This window comes from Sminthopsis crassicaudata, chromosome 1 (assembly GCF_048593235.1).
Source record: "Sminthopsis crassicaudata isolate SCR6 chromosome 1, ASM4859323v1, whole genome shotgun sequence".
In the NCBI taxonomy this organism is placed as follows: Eukaryota; Metazoa; Chordata; class Mammalia; order Dasyuromorphia; family Dasyuridae; genus Sminthopsis; species Sminthopsis crassicaudata.
The window spans coordinates 100514433-100536374 of NC_133617.1; the positions used below are offsets into that span (position 1 = coordinate 100514433).

Consider the following 21942-nt stretch of genomic DNA (forward strand, 5'->3'; position numbering starts at 1 on the left):
TCTCTTGAAGTAGTCTTTATGACACCTGTTTAATCTTATACCTTTACTAATAACTCACTTTTATCCTGAACTTTTCTTGTTTATACATAATGGTTTCCATATGATTTCTTTCATATTAGATTGGAATCTTCTTAAGAGCAGGACTTTTCTTTATATGCCCTGTGCTGGAATATAGTTGGCATTTAAGAAATTATTGATTAACACTAACATTGATCTTTGGAGAAAGCATTGGAAATGGGAATGAATGAATAAAGAGCAATTATTCACTATTTGCTGTATATTATACTAAGGACTGAGGATACAAAGACAAAAGTGGAGCATTTCCTAAAAGCAAGAAAAAACTTACATTTGAATAAAAAGAATAGCAAATATAAGGAAGTTGTGGCCAGAGAAGAGGGTTATTTTTACCTAAGAAGTCACAAGGATAATGAATGGCATCTAAGGGAATTGGTCTACATTTTCTTTCCAATTACAAATGTAAAAATTACTTGATTAGAATTCCAATGACACAACGAATGGGAGGAAGAAGGTACAGAAAAGAAGATGGATTTTAGAAGGATGACAAGATTTGGTCTGGAGATGGCTAGATAGAATGGGATTTACATGAATGGTTCAGCCCTAGGGCAGAAATGACAACTCACTAGATTAAATTCTCCAAAGCATAATCTGTGTAGGTCCAATATCCTGGAGGATGCAATAGCAAGGCAGATGGTAAGAAGATGAGCAAAGTGGATGGCTGCATGTTATATGGAACAGTATCTAGTCTAGGGACAAATATTAGTTATTTACTTGATAAACCATAATAATTAATATTTATTAATAAATCTAAAAATATTTTGTGATATACCTACTGCATGAAAGATATTCTGTTATGCACTAGGGATATAAAAATAAAAGTCAAAATAGCCTCTGCCTTCATGGAGCTTACAACCTACTGGGGGGAATGCTATATGTAGAAAGATAAATATATTCATGACAAATTAGAAAGTAAAAAGGCAAAAACCTTTTATGTATGACTGGAACAGCAGAGACTTATATATACAAGAAGGTTTCTGGGAAAAGAGACAAACAAGTCTGGAAGTGACTTTCAGAGTTGTGAAAACAAACTCAAGACAGAGACTCTTTAATGTACTTCTCCTCTAGGTCAGTGGTAAAGAGCTATAGTCATGATAGGCAAAGTCCAAATACCTAGAACTATGGACCACAGCTCAAGATCTTGTTATCCCTTTAGTAAAGGGAACACAATTTCTACCTTCTCTCCAGTTTATCTCTGATCTAGCACTCTAAATGGCTAGAGCCCAAGTCCCTCTATTTTCTAAGAGACTGGCTATTTTCAATCACTCTCTTCTCCCTCTGTAGAAGAATGAATTCTAAGATCCTCTCTCTAGATACTGGAGAGTAAGTGGAAGAGATGCTAGATTCAGAGTCAGGGGAACTGCTTCTGCCATTCAATAACCTCTTTAGGTTTCAAACATCCTGAGTAAAAGTATAGATCTGTGAGATATATACAGAGCATGGCAAATAATCCAGTTTTGTTGAACAACAGAATATGATTCATAGGTCTGTGAATAAGCAATGTAAGATTAGAGGGACAGATTAGAGCCAGATTGCAAAAGACTTTGAATGCCAGGATAAGGAAGTACAGTGAATAAATGCTTTTAGAACAATCAACACAGTATTCCCCCTACAAAGCAAAGCTCAAAAGAGATCACAGTATTGTAGAATTCCTTACTATATTTCTCTCTCTAACAAAAGACCAGAGCTTTTTTCCATTTCATCCTTCATTTCTGACTATTTAATTAATAAAAGATCTAATTGAGGACTGCATTTTATCCCAAACACTTTAAGTTGAATAATGAATTAGGTTTGCAGCACACATATTAAATGAAATATTATGATCTCTTGCTGACTACTAATCCACTTCTGGTAGATAGATGCAATTTGCATCAACCCAAAGGTGGCCCATAGCTAAATGACTCTACATCAGAACAGATTATGCTAAATGATATCATAGCACAAGAACAAGGAAAGTAAGCTTTATTATTTTGAATATTTTCACATATAGAGCTTCTTGACAAATTCATGCTAGTGGTTTCTAAAACAATAAATCAGATTCAATAATTCACACTTAAGTAGTACTTTCTTGACCACAACTATGGGATATATATTAGATAAGAATTATTATTCCCATATGATGGAAACAAAAACTGAAGTATGGAAAGTTCTAAATAAATTTCTTAGGTCAGATAGCTAAAAAGTATAGGAATTTGGATTCAAACCAAGTGATTTTTCAAATACTGACATTGACTTTGTTGACTACTCTCCTCCTCTTAGAATCCTTCCTTGCTTTCCATGACACTAATTTCCATCCATCACAATCATTTATATATTGCCTTTTCCATGCGGATATTACCCAAGCCTTTGTGAATGACCATTTTTCCCTTTCTTTTGAGGGAGCATTAATGCAGTGGATGGAGCTGTGGACCTGGAAACAGGAAGACAAGTTAAATCTAGCTTCAGATTCTTGCTAGCTGGGTCACCATAAGAAAATTACTTAATATTGGTTTGCCTTAGTTTCTTCGAGTGTAAAAATAAGTATTTATCTCAACAGGATCAACTGAGATGTTTGTAAAGTACTTAGAATAGTTTCTGGTACATAGTAGGTGCGATATGAATATTCATTCCTTTACCCTACTTTCTAATCCTGTCTAGCCATTCACTCTGAGCATTTTGCAATCTCACCTGCCTTAACAACTGCCACACTGCAGCTCCTGAATAACCCTCTTCAGAACTCCTTAAAAATCACTTCTAGATATTATGTCCCCTTCCATTTTGGAATTCTTGCCCACATTTGAGCCATTGTATCCTACATACCTATCTTTCCTATCTCTTCCCCACTATACCCTCACTTTCTCCTTGTTGCTCCTCAAGTCATTATCAAGTCAGCATTGCCACTGGTTTTGGAAAGGAAATGTCATCAACTTCCCTATTCCTAAACCTCATTTTCCTTATACCAAAATACCCTTGCCTAAATACCACCTTCTCATATGTATCATCTCCCTTACTAGAATATAAACTTCTGGAGGACAAGAACTTTTTCACTTTATATACCCCAACCTTACAAAGTACTTGGCACAAGATGGAACTTAATAAATTGAATTTTTAAAATTAATTCATTTTTCTACATTTTACTCCCTTTATTTTACCACTCATTTGATTTATCATAGTTTCATAGATGACTTACAAATCTATATATATAATCCTGATCACTTTTCTGATCTCCTTTAATCAGTCTCTAATTGGTATCCTTGCTTCTAGTATCTGTTCTTTCCATTATCTGCCTCATTCCTTTCTACCTGATCTTTCCCTAAGGAAACTCCCTTATATCTACTTATTTACATACATATTATATTTATCACTAAAATATAAGCTTTTTTAGGGCACAGCTTAGTTTCATTTTGGTTTCCTATACCCATGGCCTAGCAGAATGTCTTGAACACAGTGGGTGTTTGATATCTATTTGAAAATGCTGTCTTTTCTAACAACAACAAAAAAAACCCCAAGATTTTAATACCACAGAATGTCAGAACTGGAAAGGACCTCAGAAGCCATCAATCCCAGCTTATCCTTGAACATGTCAACAAGTCAAGTCAAGTCAATAAGCATTTGAAAATGACTTCTATGGTATAGCAAGTAGCCATCTGGTCTTGGCTTAACATAAAAAAAATTAGGCATATGCATCAGCAATAATAATTATTTTTTGAAAGATCTTTTGTAAATGATAATAAAATCTATGATAATTTTTTCCAAGAATCTAGCATCTTCTCATCTTTCAGATATTTAAATAATTAATCCTGAAGCATACTTGAAACTGTTGCATCTAAACAGCAGTATGCTGGTAAATATTTAAAAATCAGACCTCTGAAAATACAAGACATATTTCAGTTTAAATCTGTTATTAACATTTTCTCCATCACTTTCTTAAGTCTGTAAAATCAACAAAACAATAAATCAAGCCCTGATTTGTAAGGTTTGCCAATTTCTGAGATAGAAATGTTCATAATGAAAATTTAACAATTGGTGCTAACAAACTGCTATGAGCTGGCTCTGAGACTTTTTGAATGTATATTTGATCTTATTTAGCATGGCCTGTTTTTGTTTTCTCTGATGATATTTCTACTTTCTCATATAGCACATCAGAGAATGAGATTAAAATATATATACAGTAGCTCAGTCTTATTGATGAGTTTGTTGTTAACATCATTCTAGACCTTTTTTATCTATTTACAGTTCCCTTCCATTTCCCTCCTTAAATATTCTTGTGATGATCTGGCTTAATTGTGTTTTTCATCAATCTCTCTTTGAATTTTTTTTTCTTTTTCTGTTTTATGAAGCAATATACCTCATAATCTTCTATTATTCTCTGTTGTAGGATTTTGCAAATGAATTAATGTCTTAGACTGTTCTCTTATTAGCTGTCATATTTTTCTCTTGGAGGAGAGCAAATATTTTGCCTGCAAAAGTGATTTCTAGACTTTTTTATCTCATTTTAATAATGGTTTCCATTGATTTGACTACCATAAGAAATAGATACACTGTAGTCATGATTGTTTCATTTCCTATTTTTTGGTGTTAACATCTTTTTAATGGCTCAAATTAGAGTTCCTTTAATTCCATACCATATCTTCTTTTCATTTTTTCTTCTCTTTTGCTTTTGCTTTTGATCTATGCTCTAAAGAGTTGATTGCTAAGTATACAAAAATATTTGATTTGGCAATGGTTCTCAAATCAGTAGCCAATCATTCCCTGCATACTAAAATATAATCAATATAATTTCTTGAACTACTCATCATGCTCACTATACTCATTGTTTCTTTACTCTTTTCTTGAATAAAATATTCTTCATTTACAGGAGTGAGACTCTTCCATAATCTACAAGTGTTTGGTTTTACTCATTTTTGCCCTAATGTAATTATCATATTTTTACTTCCTTTATTTTTATCCTTTAATTAAAATCATTAATATTAAAATATTTCTTAATTTGATATGAAGTTATCAAATTATTTACAGAATTTTTTATACCTCTGAAAACTTCACAATCAACTTTAGCACATAAACTTCAAAAACTTTTTATAATAATGTTTCATAGTAGTGCAGATTGTTTCCATGAGCATTCATTTTATGAAATTATATTACTGGCTCCCTTAGGACACAGCAAAACTAATTAACTGACCCTAACTCCTGTATTTGCCTGTCCAAAGAAAATCAATGAGTTATCTTTCCATTTATCTGTAACTTTCCTTAGAAATCTGGTTTCTTTTACAATAAGAATTTTAATATTGCTATAATTCTGTTCTTCCAGTTATATGAATTTTCATTGGTCACTGGAAAAGGATATCACATTTAGAGTACCAAGAGTTGTTAATCTTTGCAGTCTAAAAATCATGCAGTTCTTTACATCTTTTCCACCCTTTTTTGCCCACTTTGCTGTAGTCATTATAAAAGTAGAAGAGACCAAAATACAGGAAATTTTATATTTTTAAATATGTTGCCTTGAATAATGAGTTCATCTCTAAAATGATCAATGAACTTGTAGTCTCTCTACACCTGGCCATTTTTAACTATTCACTCTATTCTTAGCTTAGTCTGACCCTCAAAAAGTAAGTAGGACCATCTTAAAAATATAGTGGGTAGTTGATAAATGTTTCTGAACACTTTTTAAATATAATGAATCTTAGGATTTAGAGGTGGAATTTATATAAGACGTTAAGTACTCCAATTACTTCACTTTTCACAGTTGAGAGCCAGAGAGGTTAACTAACTTGTCCAAGTTCATATGAAGACATGAGCTGTTTGTTAAATTTCAGAGTGAGAATTTATACCTCAGAAATCACAATCACCACAAATCAGGACTTCACTTATTGTTTTGTTGATTATTTCTAAACTTAAAAAAATGTTAATGATAACACTTAGAGTGTGTGCATAGAATTATTTTGTGGGGGGGTTGCTTTTGTTTTTTTTTTTGTTTTTTCAAGAAAATCTGATTGTTAAACATTTATCAGCACATCCCCAAATTGCTCTATCAACATTGCTTGAATTCTATGAGAGAGAAGTAGAAAGCTTAGGAAATTATGCCAACTTTAGATTAGTGCCTTGGTGATTTGGGATTAATAAGGATGATAATAATAATAACTAATATTTCTACAGAGCTCTAAAGATTTTCAAAGTGCTTAACAACCATGATCTCATTTGAGCCTCATAAAGACTCCTGTCTCTATATATTTAAACCTAGGCCCTCTTATTGTACATCTAATATTATTTTTTGCTATTTTCTGATAATTTAAATACAAGCATCACAAATAATAAATATTTTATGTGGATGAAAGAGATAGTGCTGAGGGAAGAGTATGAGGAGAAGAAGGTGATTTCAAAGCTGGAACTCATTTTACAAATGTTAAGTTGAATTCCTAGATTCAGTCATATACTAGAGGCAGGACTGATGCTGCTTCCAAGTTGCTATATGGTCTTGAACAAGACAAAAACTTGCAATTTCAAAGTAGTGCAGAGATAACCAAAAAAAGGAAGAAAAGGAAAATTCCATATTTTCCATTAATATGCATGAAGAAAATTGTCAAATGATGCATTTCTCCAGGGATCGAAGATGAGTGGAAAGATCACAGAATTTTAAATCAGAATACATAGATTTCAGTTCCAACTGTGATATATATTACCTATGACCCGGAGTGGAAAAGATGGCAAAGTAGGTCAATAAATTTCAAGCTGTCTAGATTTCTTCCACAATTAGCACCTATGGGCAAACATAAATTGTTGAAAAATCAAGAAGATTTGAGGCAGAACAGGGGCCTTCCAGGTGCAACCTGAGAATCTAAAGGCAGCTGGGTAATAGAGTGGTAGACCCAAAGTTAAGAAGACCTGAGTTCAAATCCAGCCTCAGATATTTGCAGTGTGACTTTAAGCAAGCCAATTAATGCCTTTCTGTCTCATTTTTCTCAACTATAAAACGGGGATGATAATAGCACCTAGTTTTCAAGATTATTGTCAAAATGGTAATTATAAAGTATTTTGTAAGCCTAAAATACTATATTATTGCTGGTTATGAGAAAGTGTACAGTATTTGCTGCACAGCATTGTTGTGAGAAAAGATCCCTGTAAACCTAAAGCAGTAAAGAAATATATAAACTAATTGCTCAAAAGATATTCTTTATCTGTTTTTAATTATTTTGAATTTATAGATTTAAAAAATATTTTCCCTAAAAATCTCCATCGATTTCATAATAAATTGAAGAAATTCTATTTATGCTTCATTTTAAACCTAACTTACCAGGGTTAAGAGTCTTTACTGCTGTCTAGATAATCAATCAATCAATCAATCAACAAAGATATATTTTCTTCATCACGTCAGATATAAAAATAATCCTAGAACCTCAGAATACAAAACTAAAATGAAATAGTATCTGATCTCAAAGAACTTAGATTCTTTTAGAGGAGACAACATTTACATAAACAAGAATATAAGCAATTTTTACAATTTAGCATTTGAAGAATATGTTCAAAATAAATATAAAGTACTTTTTAGAGAAAAGGGAAGTGGGATAAGAAAAATTTTCCTGTAACAGCTAAATTTTGAAGGAAACAAAAAAATTTTAAGAGGTCAGCAACTAATGATAATCAGCTTATTTCTCATTTAACCTACTTTCTACTAATCCCAGCACTTTAAAATCCCAGTATGATATAAGAATCACAAAACAATTCACATCTTCCTTCATGTCATTCCTGGATATCTGCTGACATCTGGACAATGACATTAAGGTTGGAGAGTAAAGATATTGTGAAGAAGGGTGGCCAGCATGAAAACTTGCTCTAAGTCTTCTCTGCACATGAAAAATTAAAATTAGATAGAAGGATTCTGGGAAGATGGAAGAGAAGGTCAGTAAATTTCAAACTCTTCAGATTTCCCCCACAAACAGGACAAATTTGTGCCTCAGGATGAAATTAGACTGGTGAAAAATCAAGAAGATTTGGGCAGAACAGGGGTTCTCTTGGAACAACCCAGAAAGATCCAAAGAAAGACCCCAGCCCAGAGATTAACCAGTGTGAAGTGCAAACACCTCTGGGCTAGCTCCATTGAAACACCCAGTGGGGAGTCCTGGGGCAAGCTGGCTTTGGCTGGAGCCAAAGTCCTAGCTATAGGAACTTTCATCTACCACACTGGGCTGGTGAAGTCAGACTCTCAGGGCTGGAAAACTGGGGGAATCTCAGCTGATTAGGAATACCAGGAATACCAGGCCCAGCGGTAAAGACAAGGTCTTGGCTGAGAAGGAACTAAAACACTGATAGTGCAGAAGCAGTAGGAGGACTTGCAAGATGGGAGAATTTTTGGTTTGGGGTTCCAGGTCATTCATTACATTAGAGGTATTTACACTAGCAACTATAGAAACTTTCTTTGGGAACAAGGAAGAAAGGGGTTTGTCATCAGAGGAGGATACTAAAGTAAAAAAAATAAATAAATAAATTAAAAAAAAAAAAAAGCTTCTTTCTAACATTTTAACAAAATATTAAATGGCTCTCTCCCCAGAAAGAATTTACAGAAGAACTCAAAAAAGAGTTCAAAAACAAAATGAGAGACATTGAGAAAAAAACTAAACTAAAATAAAATAAAAACCATCCAAGAAAAACAAAAAAGATTATGAAAAAAATTTAACCAACTAAAAAAGGAGATGAGTCTTAAAGATGAAAATAACTTTTTGAAAATTAGAATTGGGCAAGGGGAGGTCAATGAAACTATAAGAGACCAAGGAATAGGATAAAGAAATAGAACCCAGTATGAAATATAAGAAAAACAACAGATCTAAAGAAGAGATCAAAAAGAGAAAATATAAGAATAACTTGACTACTGTCCAAAAAAAGAACCTTGACACAATAATGCAAGAAATTATCCAAGAAAATTATCCTGGAGTGATAGAACATGAAGGGAAAGTAAAAATAGAACACATAGGAGTATTCTTTTTTTTTTTTTTTTTTTTTTAGGCTGGGGTTAAGTGACTTGCCCAGGGTCACACAGCTAGGAAGTGTTACGTGTCTGAGACCAGATTTGAACTCAGGTCCTCCTGAATTCAAGGCTGGTGCTCTATCCACTGCGCCACCTAGCTGCCCCCACATAGGAGTATTCTTGCCAAATTTCAAAACTCCCAGATCAAAGAGAAAATTTTGTAAGACATAACAACAACAACAAAACTCAGATACTCTGAAGCTACAATTAGAATTGTATAGGACTTAGCAGCCATAATAAAAGACCACAGGTACTAGAATCATACCTACCAGCAATCAAAAGAACTAGGCCTGAGGACAAAAATATCACATTCAGTAAAATTATACATATTATTGAATGAGAAAAAATGGGCCTTCAATGAACTTGCAGATTTTCAGGATTTTCTATTAACCAAATGTGAACACAATAAAAAATTTAATGTATGAGCCAGTATCAAAAATAAATTTCAAAGAAATTTACATGAACAAATTGTTTATGTTTTTTATATATAAATGTATAACATGTTTAAGATTGCTATCACACAATCGGGGAGATAAAAAAAAAGATTGGGGTAGAGTTAAGGTAAAAAGAGTAATTATATTATACAAATGAGGCACACAGAAAGAATAGACGTAGAAGCATTAGAAGAGGGGGAAGGGCTCAGTAATGAAAGCCTCCTCATATTGGGAATGGACTAAATAGGCAACACTCCATATATGCCATAAAGGGTATAGAATCCTCTAAAATCTTTAAAGAAATAAGGAAGGAGGGATGAGTGGAGGGGGAAACAAAAGATGGGGGAAGAAGACAAGGGAGGGATCCATAGATGGAAGGAAGTTAAGTAATACCAAAGCAAGTTAAGGAGCAGAATTAAAACAAAGAGTTAGCAGGGATAGGAAAGATATATATAAGTGAATGTGGGGAGTGGGAGTGCTGTGTGTTTGTGTGCATCTATATATGTATACAAAAATATATCCTTACTTAACTATAGCTTGCTTAAAGGACAGAGGGGGGATGGAAGAGAAAGGGGGGAAATAAAGTAAAAAAGGTTTGTAGCAGCAGAGAACAAAACAACATACAAGGAAATAAAAAAAAGATGGACTCATAAATGTAATTTCTTCTATCATTATACATTATTTTTGAATAGTAGTTTATTGTTATATATTTTGAATCCTCCCTGATGTTCTGCTGGGCACATGACAATGTTCTGTTTCATTGCATTTTGTATTCCTTTTCTGTTTTTGTTTTTTTGTAAAAATTAACCCAAGAAAAAAAGAAAGTAAAAAAAAATCAAAATTAGCATAAAAGATAGCATGTTATGCTGCCAATGCTAGTCTTTATTTTCAATATACTGCTAATTTTATATAATTTTGATCAAGTTCTCTGGGACTCAGTTCCTTGATCTGTTAAATGAGAAGAAAGAAATAGACCCCAAAGAACCTGAAAACTCTCTTAGTCTATGATCTGTTCTGTTATTCACTCTAGTCAATGCATTAATTTCAGACATATAGAAACATAAAAATTTTACTGGGATTAACAGTTCCTGGATAGACTCATTTGGAAGCTAGATGATCTCTTTGTAATTATAGTAGAAGGCAAAGTTCAAGTAAAGTTTGAGATGAATAACATCTGAAGTTTTTTTCTTACTCTATGATTTGATCCATCATACATAAAAGTGCATGCAATAATTATGTTACAATAAGGTTCTATTCTATTAAGGTTTCCTAAATAGGTTGCAGTGCAATCATTTATAGAGCAAACGGAATGGGACTTTGTAGATAATTAGAAAAAAGGCATGAAGATTAAATTCTTTCTAATCCTTTCCACATGGCCAATTCACCATAAGATACCTTATCACTGTTTTCCCATATTCAAGTTAGGGGTATGAATTTAGAACCTACAGATTCAATTCAGCTTTTGAATTAAAAAAATATATTATCATTTTTGTGGCACATAAAAGTATTTTTCTCATGTTCCTTGAAGTGATTAGATGATATTTAATTCAATTTATTTCAACAAAGCCTTTATTACAATGCCTACTACATATAAGATTCAGTGTTGAGACCAAGGACGCAAAGATGAAAAGAGTGACAAAATCTTGGACTCGTAAGAGAATTCAGAAGATATTTAAAGAAAGATCTCTTCTTTAATGTATTTGACAAGATGCTATCCAAACTTTGTTTAAAAGCCTTAGTTAGAACACAAACCTCCTAAAAAAACCTACTGCATTGGATGGTTGTAATTGTTGAATTACACACACACACACACACACACACACACACACACACACACAAGTCTACTATAGCACAGGTAGGACCAATGTTTTATCTAATAATGGCACAAAATGGTGCAACTTGCTATATCTAACTAAGGTACCAGATGATGCTATATATTCCAGCTGAATTCAGAATTGGATTATCAACTCCTTATTGGACATTTTATATGGCCTAACCTTTAGATATCTCGAACTCGGTAATTCCAAAACAGAATTCATTATCTTTCCCCAAATCCTACTTGTCTTCCATTCCTTGTTTCTATCAAGAGCGCCTTCACTATTCCAAGTCACTTTAGGTTAGCAACTTCAGAGTAATCCTCAATTCCTCACTGACGATCACTCTTGATGTTTAGTCAATTGCCAAATCATATCTGTTTTACATCTACAACATCAGCCATTTTCCCCTCCTTTCTTTCCTCTCATATAACTACCATATTATCATAGGCCCTTATTACTTCTTGTCTGGACTATTACAATAAATTATTTATTTGTCTTCCTTTGCCAAGTTTTCTCTAAAATTTTAGTATCTGTGCTGTTGAAGCAAGGTCCAAAGTAATTTTCCTTTTTTTAAAATTAATTTTATAATTATAACATTTTTTGACAGTACATATGCATAGGTAATTTTTTTATAACATTATCCCTTGTACTCCCTTCTGTTCCAAATTTTTCCCCTCCTTCCCTCCACCTCCTCTCCTAGATGGCAGGAATTCCCATACATATTAAATATCTTATAGTATATCTATCCTAGGTACAATATATATGTGCAGAACCGAATTTTGTTGTTGTTGTTGTTGCAAAGGAAGAATTGTATTCTGAAGGTAAAATTAATCTGAGAAGAAAAACAAAAAAATGCTCACAATTTACACTCATTTCCCAGTGTTTCTTTTCTGAGTGTAGCTGATTGTGTCCATCATTGATCAATTGGAATTGGATTAGCTCTTCTCTATGTTGAAGATATCCACTTCCATCAGAATACATCCTCATACAGTATCATTGTTGAAGTGTATAATGATCTTCTGGTTCTGCTCATTTCACTTAGCATCAGTTGATGTAAGTCTCTCCAAGCCTCTCTGTATTCCTCCTGTTGGTCATTTCTTACAGAACAATAATATTCCATAACATTCATATATCATAATTTACCGAACCATTCTCCATTTGATGGATATCCATTCATTTTCCAGTTTCTAGCCACTATGAAAAGGGCTGCCACAAACATTTTGGCAGATACAGGTCCCTTTGCCTTCTTTAGTATTTCCTTGGGATATTAGCTGGGTCAAAGGGTATGCACATTTTGATAACTTTTGGGGCATAATTCCAGATTGCTCTCCAGAATGGTTGGATTCTTTCACAACTCCACCAACAATGCACCAGTGTCCCAGTTTTCCCACAGCCCCTCCAACATTCATCATTATTTGTTCCTGTCATCTTAGCCAATCTGACAGGTGTGTAGTGATATCTCAGAATTGTCTTAATTTGCATGCCTCTAATCAATAGTGATTTGGAACACTTTCATATGAGTGGAAATAGTTTTAATTTCATCATCTGAAAATTGTCTGTTCATATCCTTTAACCATTTATCAATTGGAGAATGGCTTGATTTCTTATAAATTAAAGTCAATTCTCTGTATATTTTGGACATTAGGCCTTTATCAGAACCTTTAACTGTAAAAATGTTTTCCCAATTTGTTACTTCCCTTCTAATCATGTTTGCATTAGTTTCGTTTGTGCAAAAGCTTTTTAATTTGATGTAATCAAAATTTTCTATTTTGTGATCAATAATGATCCCTAGTTCTCCTTTGGACACAAATTCCTTCCTCCTCCACAAATCTGAGAGCTAAACTATCCTATGTTCCTCTAATTTATTTATGATTTCGTTCTTTATACCTAAATCTTGGACCCATTTTGATCTTATCTTAGTATGTAGTGTTAAATGTGGGTCCATGCCTAGTTTCTGCCATGCTAAATTCCAGTTTTCCCAGCAGTTTTTGTCAAATAATTAATTCTTATCCCAAAAGTTGGGATCTTTGGGTTTGTCAAACACTAGATTGCTATTTTTATTCACTATCTTGCCCTGTGAACCTAACTAATTCCACTGATCAACTAGTCTATTTCTTAGCCAATATTAAATGGTTTTGGTGACTGTTGCTTTATAATATATTTCTAGATCAGGTACAGCTAGACCACCTTCATTTGATTTTTTTTTCATTACTTCCCTTGAAATTCTCAACCTTTTGTTCTTCCATATGAATTTTGTTGCTATTTTTTCTAGGTCATTAAAATAGTTTCTTGGGATTGGTATAGCACTAAATAAATAGATTAGTTTAGGGAGTATTGTCATCTTAATTATATTCGCTCAGCCTATCCAAGAGCACTCAATGTCTTTCCAATTATTTAAATCTGACTTTATTTTTGTGGCAAATGTTATGTAATTTTGCTCATTTAATTCCTGACTTTCCTTTGGTAGATATATTCTCAAATATTTTATACTATCGTCTGTTATTCTGAATGGAATTTCTCTTTGTATCTCTTGCTGTTGGATTGTGTTGGTAATGTATAAAAATGCTGAGGATTTATGTGGATTTATTTTGTATCCTGCAACTTTGCTAAAGTTCTGAATTATTTCTAATAGATTTTTAGCAGAGTCTTTGGGGTTCTCTAAGAATACCATTATGCCATCTGCAAAGAGTGATAGATAGGTTGATTTCCTCATTTCCTACTCTAATTCCTTATTATATTTGCATTAAAATGTAGATCAAATACTCCTATGTTTTGCATTTAAATCTCTTTACAACTTAACTCCAACTTTCTGTTTTTACCTTATTTTTCATTTTCTCACCTTTATATGCTCTAAGGTTCAGTGAAATTAGTCTTATTATTATTCCTCAGACATGATACTACATAGCCTATCTGTCATTGCACAAGCTGTAGAATAAATTTTCTTTTTTCCTTTGCCTCTGAAAATCTTCAGTTTCTTTAAAAAATCAGCTCAAGGAACACCTTTTACATGAATCCCTTCCTGATACTCCCCTTCTCAAACTTTTTTCCAGAAGGTACCAGTCTTTGTTTATACGTACATAAGTGTACATTGTCTCCTCCAGTACCTAACACAGTACCTGGCATATGAGTCAGAAACAACCATCCAATCATTTATTCATGCTATGCCAGGAGAAGTGATGGGGATCCTTTGAGTACTTTTCAAAAGGCTGCCTTGAGGTTTAACATACCTATTTCCCCCAGTTTGTCCATCTTCATCCCTCCTTGTGCATGCATAAAATATCTGGCTATAACAGAGTAACTCATCTGTCTATAGTAGTCACTGATTTTTACTGAAATGGGAAACCCATTTCACTTATTGTCTCGAGCAATACAAGCAGAGGAAATGATCAGAGCCCCCTTAATAGTATGGACCAGTGGAAAGTCAGCAAACCTGAATTCAAATTCCTTCTCCATTATTTACTATCTATGTGACCTTGGGCAGGTAACTTTATTTATGGGCATCAGCTTCTGAGATCCCCTTCTACCTCTTAATTTCATGATTCTGGTGATTTATTGCCCAACTCTTACTTAATAACAAAGGAATAGTTTCAAATAAGTTAATAACAATTTCTAAAGGAGATTTTTAACAGATTATAGTCCTGTAATTCTGGCAATTACAAGGATGAAGAAGCAAAGAAAATAGATATGGAAAGAGTACGTATAGAGGAGATCCTTCATTTTCTTACAGCATTCTGTTACCACTAACATTAAGACTAATTCAGATTCTCAATTCACTGGAGTTAGTATCTTTTGGAAGGTTTAAATCAGAAAACAAACACTTTGTAAAACTTAAGATTTTATATAAAATTGTTATTAAGATCTTACTGCCTTGGTGGGAGGGAGTTAGTAGCCAAAATAGGCTATGAATTTATTAATCTTACAATCCACTAAAATCTCTTGATAGATTTTGGTTGAACTACTATCCAGCCATGCTTCCTATACTTAGGTGGATTTTTTTTAACCCGAATATAAAATTGTATAATTATCTCTTTTGATCATTTTACTCAATTTCTTCCAATGTTCTAACTGGTCAAAATCTTACTGGAACTTGGAGCCAATATTATTTGGAAGGAGCTGTCCAATGTTTTGCCTCCTGAATGTTGCTTAGCATTATTATGAATGTTCATAGGTGGCATATTTATCAAATTTGTAAATGCCATGAAGGTTGAGGGTGTAGCTTACACCAACATACACATACACACATACACACACACACACACACACACACATTCATACATGCATACACTCACAGACAAGGCAGCTAACAGCTAACAGCAGCAGTTAGTTTTGAGCCTGGACTCAGTTCAAATCAAGCACCAGATGTTTCTTAATTTAATTTAACCATTTGCCTCAGTTTCCATATGTGTGTATGCATATACACATATACATACATACATACATATATACATATACACATAAAAGTATGTGCATTTGTAAAAACATATACATATATAAATAATTATATTAATAATTTTGTCATTGTTCAGTCATATCTATAACTCTCCATAACCCCATTTGGGATTTTCTTGGCAAATGGTTTGTCATTTCCTTCTCCAGATCATTTTACAGGTGAGAAAACTGAAGCAAATGGAATTAAGTGACTTGCCCAGAGTCACCAACAAGTAAGTGTCTAGGGCCAGATTTGAACTTAGGAAGATGGAACTTTCTGATTCAAGGCCTGGCACTCTATCTATTGTGCCATCTAGCTATCCAATTATAATAATGACAACAATAATAATAACTAACACTTATATATGTGCCTGGTATTATACTAAGCATTTTACAAATATTGCTATTTTATTCTCATAACAACCATAAGAGAAAGGTACCATTATCCCTAATTTACAAATGAGAAAACTGAGTTAGAGTTTAAATGGCTTGCCCAGAATGACAGGATAAGTTCCTGAGACCAGATTTTAATTCAGGTCTTTCTGACTTCATATCCAGTGCTTTATCTATTATACCACTTAGCTGCCCCAATGTGGATGTCTGTGCGCACACACACACACACACACACACACACACACACACACTCAGACAGATCGATAGATAGATAGACAGATGGATGAATGGATGACTAGGAACAGGTATATATATATATATATATAATTTGCTGAGCCCTTTCAGGGCTACTCATCCACCTCTGACGTCCATCCACTTTAACCCACTTTTTGGCTGTGGCTCGAAGAAGCTATAGCATACACAATTGCAAAAAATGTGGTAAACATCATGTCAGCAGATGGCTAAAGCAGGTTGAGGATCACTGAGAGGCTTCAAACCCAACAGTGAGTTAGAAAAATTTCTATCTCAAGCATCTGAAGTCTTTCCCTGGCAGAATAGATCATGAGAGCAATTTGTTCCAGCAGCCATGAAAGCAGCAGAAATAGGTACTTTGGAAATGCTTAGAGCTTGATCAAACATTGAAGAAACCAAGCTCATCCATTACATCCCAGGCCATTACTGGACTTGATGATTTTGGGAAAGAGAGTAAGGTGGTGAAGTTAGTGAAACTCTGCTTTACTTAAATTCAATTCATGTCAAATCAAGACATCACCCCATGATATCACCTGCCCTTTCCAAAATGAAGGGCAGAAAACAACATAAGTCACTGCTTCAAGAAAAGTAAATTCTGATGAAAGAAGCAATATGTAAATGATGAGTTATCTATGAAATATATGCAGTGCAAATGAGGGTGAATGTACTCACAACTGAGAGAGCCTGGGAAGGGCAGAAAATAGAACATGAACTGAAGCTTAACCAGGGGAAAATAGAATATGAACTGAAGCTTAACCAGGGGGAAATAGAACACGAACTGAAGCTTAACCAGGGGAAAATAATACATGAACTGAAGCTTAACTAGGGGAAAATAGTATATGAATTGAAGCTTAACCAGGGAAAGAAAATAGAACATGAACTGAAGCTTAAGTAGGAGAAATCAGGAGTCAGAGCTGAGGATGCAGAGCATTTCCAACAAGCAATACTTGGGTTCCCCATCAATGACCAGGCACTGAGACAGGGGAGGAAATGTCTTGTTCCAGAAGCTGCAATCATTGCACTTCAGTGTGGCCACACCAAAACTGTTAAGTGAGTCAGTTCCGTGTATTTGAAAGAGTTTCTTGCCAGCTCCATGGCATATAGGCTAGATAGTCAAAGGAGCTGAAGAGAAACCCTTTAAGAGAGTATTTTCATAGCTCAGGTAAGAGATAATAAGGGCTTGAAAGATTCATAACAGCCTGAAACAATAAGGAAGAGAGACAACAGATGTTTGAGGGTCAGAATTTCTGGAATTTACCTACTTATTAGATATGTGGAGTGATGGAGAGGAAAGAGTTAAATATCACTTCAATTTTCCAGCTTGAATGATTGGAAATATAATGATGTCCTCAAAATAAACTGAGAAATTGGGGAAAGGCTATATTTTGAGTGGGGTTATGATTTCAGGTTTGGATGCATTAGATGAAGCATTTATGAACACTTAATATATACAAACATTCTGTTCTGTGTTGAAGATACAAATAGAAAGATCCAGTTTTTAAGAAGGTAATTTTCTAATAAAGGAAAAAACACATGTAAAAGCAGCAAAGCAGTGCAGTGGACAGAGGTCTGAACTTGGATCCAAGAAGATATGACTTCAAAATCCGTTCAGATACGTACTAGTTCAGTGACTTTGGACAAGTCACTTAATTAGTCTACCTCAATTTCCTCATCTATAAAATGAGGATAATAATAGCACCTACCTGCCAGGATTGTTATGATAATCAAATTAGATTTTAAAATACAATTAAATTTTAAAATGCAAAGCTCAGTGCCTAGCATATAGTAAGTACATATAAGTAAGGACAAATATATATAAATGTTGGCTATTATAATAATTACATATTATTATATAATAATATAAATATTTATTATAACGTAATATAAATGTATATAGCTACATAGTTCAATAGATAGAGTACCAGGAAGTCTCATCTTCTTGAGTTCAAATCTGGCCTAAGTCATCACTAGCTCTGTGATCCTGGACAAGTCCAACCTTAATGCCTTGTTCATCCTCATTGAAAATGTTTAACAACATGGCTGAAAATATTATGCTAAAAAGCACAAGATTGAGCACACAGCCTTGCTTCACTCCACCTGGGAAAGCACATGTGTATCATCCATTATCCAGAACCCAGACAAGCAATGTAATTGATGAATTTCCCTGAATAACCAAATTTTTATATAATTGTCCATAAGTCTTCATGAATGACATTGTCAAAAGCTTTGGTCAAATCTACAATTGTATACTGACCATTGTTATGCTCTTGGAATTGATGGGCAACAAACTCCATATTGACCATTCCTCAACCTTTTCTGAAGCTACACTGGCTCTCAGCTAGGCTACTTTCCAAGTGAAGGATTAATAATATAGAGGACTTTGGTGAGAATCTTGCCAGCAATGACTAAGACAGAGATCCTCCTATGATTATCACAAAACAAATTATTTCCTTTACCTTTAGAGAGATGGACAATGGAGGCATCCTTGAACTCCTAGGGGAAAACCTTCTCTTGCCACATAACCCAGAGAATTTCAGTTAGCTTTTTAAGAGCAATGGATCTCCCCATTTTACACATCTTAGCTGGAATAGAATCAGCACCTTGTACTTTGCCACATGAAATGAGCTTAAATGCTGATGACTAGAAGGATTAACAGTGTTCCAAACAGAAATAGATCCATTTGAAGGAAGACTACCTTTATGTGGAAAGATGATGAGTTCTATTTTTGGGCATGGTGAAATTGAGAAACCAAAGGAAAAATCCAGTAAGTAGCTGGTGATAAGGGAATGAGATCCAGGAGAGATATCAGAGTTAGAGATATAGATTTGGAAGTCTTCTATGTAGTTATGACAAATCGTATGAATGATAAGATAAAGATAATAGAATGTAGAAAGATGAATGAATAAAAAACTCACTTTTGTTGAATGTGAATATTTAGCTTGGAGAAGATATATCTACAATCGGCCTAGCACCCTGCACAAAATATTGTCTTCATCACTCTCATCCTCTGTATCTTTTTTTAATCTCATAGTCTAGGAAATGCCAATGTTTGCTGCGAGGATGCATCTGTGATTTTTTTATTGCATTTAGGTAAATGAAAGACAGTGTTGGTGATGAGGAAGTTATGAGATGCACAAATGTTTAGTAGTAAATAACCATTGGTGTTATTATTTCCAAATTCATTCTTCCCATGGACTCCCTGCCAGGCTGGTAATCTAAGCCTATTCTAGCATTAAAATCGCTCAGAATTATAAGCTTATCTTCTTTTGGTTTATCAATGATAAGGGCCTCCAAGACTTCATGAAACTTTTCTTGAACTTAGTAAAGTTCATCATGGTGGAAACATGGGCCCTAATGGTGATGTGGCATTTTCCTGCAAGTGCCAATGGCACTATTATGAGCCCATTGTTTACTTGAGCTTATTGACTAGATTAGTTGATGCAAAACCTGCTCTGATGTCAGTGAGATGGCCTTCATTTGTCAAACTTGTTTCACACTGGGGTGCCATTTGAATGTCATACCTGCTGAGTTTTTTTCACAAGAGCTATATGTCTTTGGATCTTGGATTGTCTATAAGTGTATACATTCTATTTATTTTTGCCTAGTAGAGTCATCTTTGCAGAAGTTTTTATACATTTTTAGTGTTTCAACCACAGGGTAGGATCCCCACCTGCTGTGGTAATCAGGCCAGGGTTGGAAATGCAGACAATTCTTAGGCACCTTTTTTAGCCCCTTTCTTACACCATGAGGTGAACACCGTGGTCTTTAAAAGGCTGCTCAGACACCCAGAGGGCAGCTGAATCCCACTGCAGCTTCCAACAAAGTAATAGCTCTATGGCCTGTGTGCAGGGTTTTGAATACAATTTCCAGCTTATCCACACTTGCTTCTTTGTCACTTGCCAATTGCCACAGGACTTTGAGACAAATAAAACTGCAAAATGGTATGGAGATGTCTTTTGATTCATGCATGACTTGGATTTAAGTGAGGCAAAGTTCCACAAAGTCATCAGCCTCACTCTATCTTTTAGTCATCACTGTCCAGTGGCAGGACAGAGTCAAGACCATTGATGATAGCTCAAGATGCAGTGGATGACCTTAGCATCTTCAGTGTCTCTGAATTGTTCACTGTGTCTACTTAAGTTGCTTGCTTTCTTGGTTCTTGGAACAAGTTGTTCTCATTTGCCTTTTCCATCAGTGAAAGTATCCACATGCTTGGAGTAGACACCCCCCAACCCACTGATAAGTTTGAGACCCTCAACATGATTTAGCTTGTCTGCTGAAACAATTTACTGTGACATGACCATTGTGAAGACTAAAGCTTCCTGGAGCCACAGATGACTTAGGTAGATCAGATGGACACCAAATATGTAAAACAGCCTGAAAAGATCTTCCAGTCCCCATACTAGAGGTACTAGTTTTCTCTAAACACATCCTCCACCTCAGATCACACCAATCAGAGGGGTAATGGTAAGCAGAGAATTCCTGTTATCAGCAGAAACTATATTAATAAAAGTTCAGTATTCAGATGGATTCCATGATGTCCAGATATGATTATGATTTGCTCATTCTCTTCCATTTTCTAATACAGACAGTATTTGTTGGTAATACAAAAATAATAAATTAACATCATTGTCTTTGATTACTTTTAGTTACTTGGTGAAGACCGATTTCAAGATATTGAAAAAATTAAGACAATTGGCAGCACTTACATGGCAGTATCAGGCTTGTCACCAGAGAAACAGGTAAAAAACTATTTTTTTCTTTTTGTTAATTTTTAGTATGCTAGCCAACATTCATTCCTAAGACATAAGTTCCAAGAACTGCTCAATTATAAGCCAGAATCTACTCTACTATAAATCCCAGGAAAACAGGGGCAGTCATACCTTTCAATTTACCTCAATACCTCATATTATGTTCTTCCCACAATAGGTAAATTATAAATGTTTATTGTGGGAGGGAAGCATGCAGAGTTTGGGAATATAAAGACATGAATTTGTTTTTAACCAAACATTGAACAGAATTTATTCTTCATTAAAAACTTCTCTAAGCATGTATAACTGACAGGTCTTTAACATTCTGAATTAAAAAGTAGGTGTGTAGGTTCATTGTTGAGAGAGGGGGAGTTCCTTCCTCGGTACTAAAAACAATAATAATAAGAATTACAATTTTAGTATCATAGACTTTAGAACTAAAAGAAACCTTAGAGATTATATAAATCCAATTCCTCATTGGGGAGGTCAAGGACAGAGAGAAAAAATCACTTGTACCATACACACAGATAATAAGAAGCAGAGACAAAATTTAAACCCTGGCTTTCTGACCCTGACTCCAATATTCTTTCCATTATTCCCCTGCTGCTTTCTTATATAGAGAACAGTGTGGTTCCTTTAGTGCTGGTTGACTAATGTAACAAAGATTCAACATACTCACTGACATGAGTTTAAATTGGCTTGGGTCTGAGTATAGTTGCTCTTTGCAAGCAAGCTTCCTAAGGGATAGAGAAGGAGAATCTCAAAAAAGATAGAGAGTAGAATACTTAAATTGTGTA

General features: G+C 34.3%; 1 protein-coding gene and 1 long non-coding RNA gene across 3 annotated transcripts in view; one reads left to right on the forward strand and one right to left on the reverse strand.

Annotated features, from left to right (window-relative positions):
• ADCY8 (adenylate cyclase 8) overlaps window positions 1-21942 on the forward strand; it is a 411706-nt gene that overhangs the window by 378966 nt on the left and 10798 nt on the right. For both annotated transcript variants that reach the window (XM_074265464.1, XM_074265467.1), the window contains one exon: window positions 21044-21136. In XM_074265464.1, the coding sequence (XP_074121565.1) occupies window positions 21044-21136 (93 nt within the window). The remainder of the gene's footprint in view (window positions 1-21043; window positions 21137-21942) is intronic.
• Window positions 1-21942, reverse strand: part of LOC141541337 (uncharacterized) — a 77315-nt gene that overhangs the window by 6290 nt on the left and 49083 nt on the right. The gene's annotated exons all lie outside the window — the stretch shown is intronic.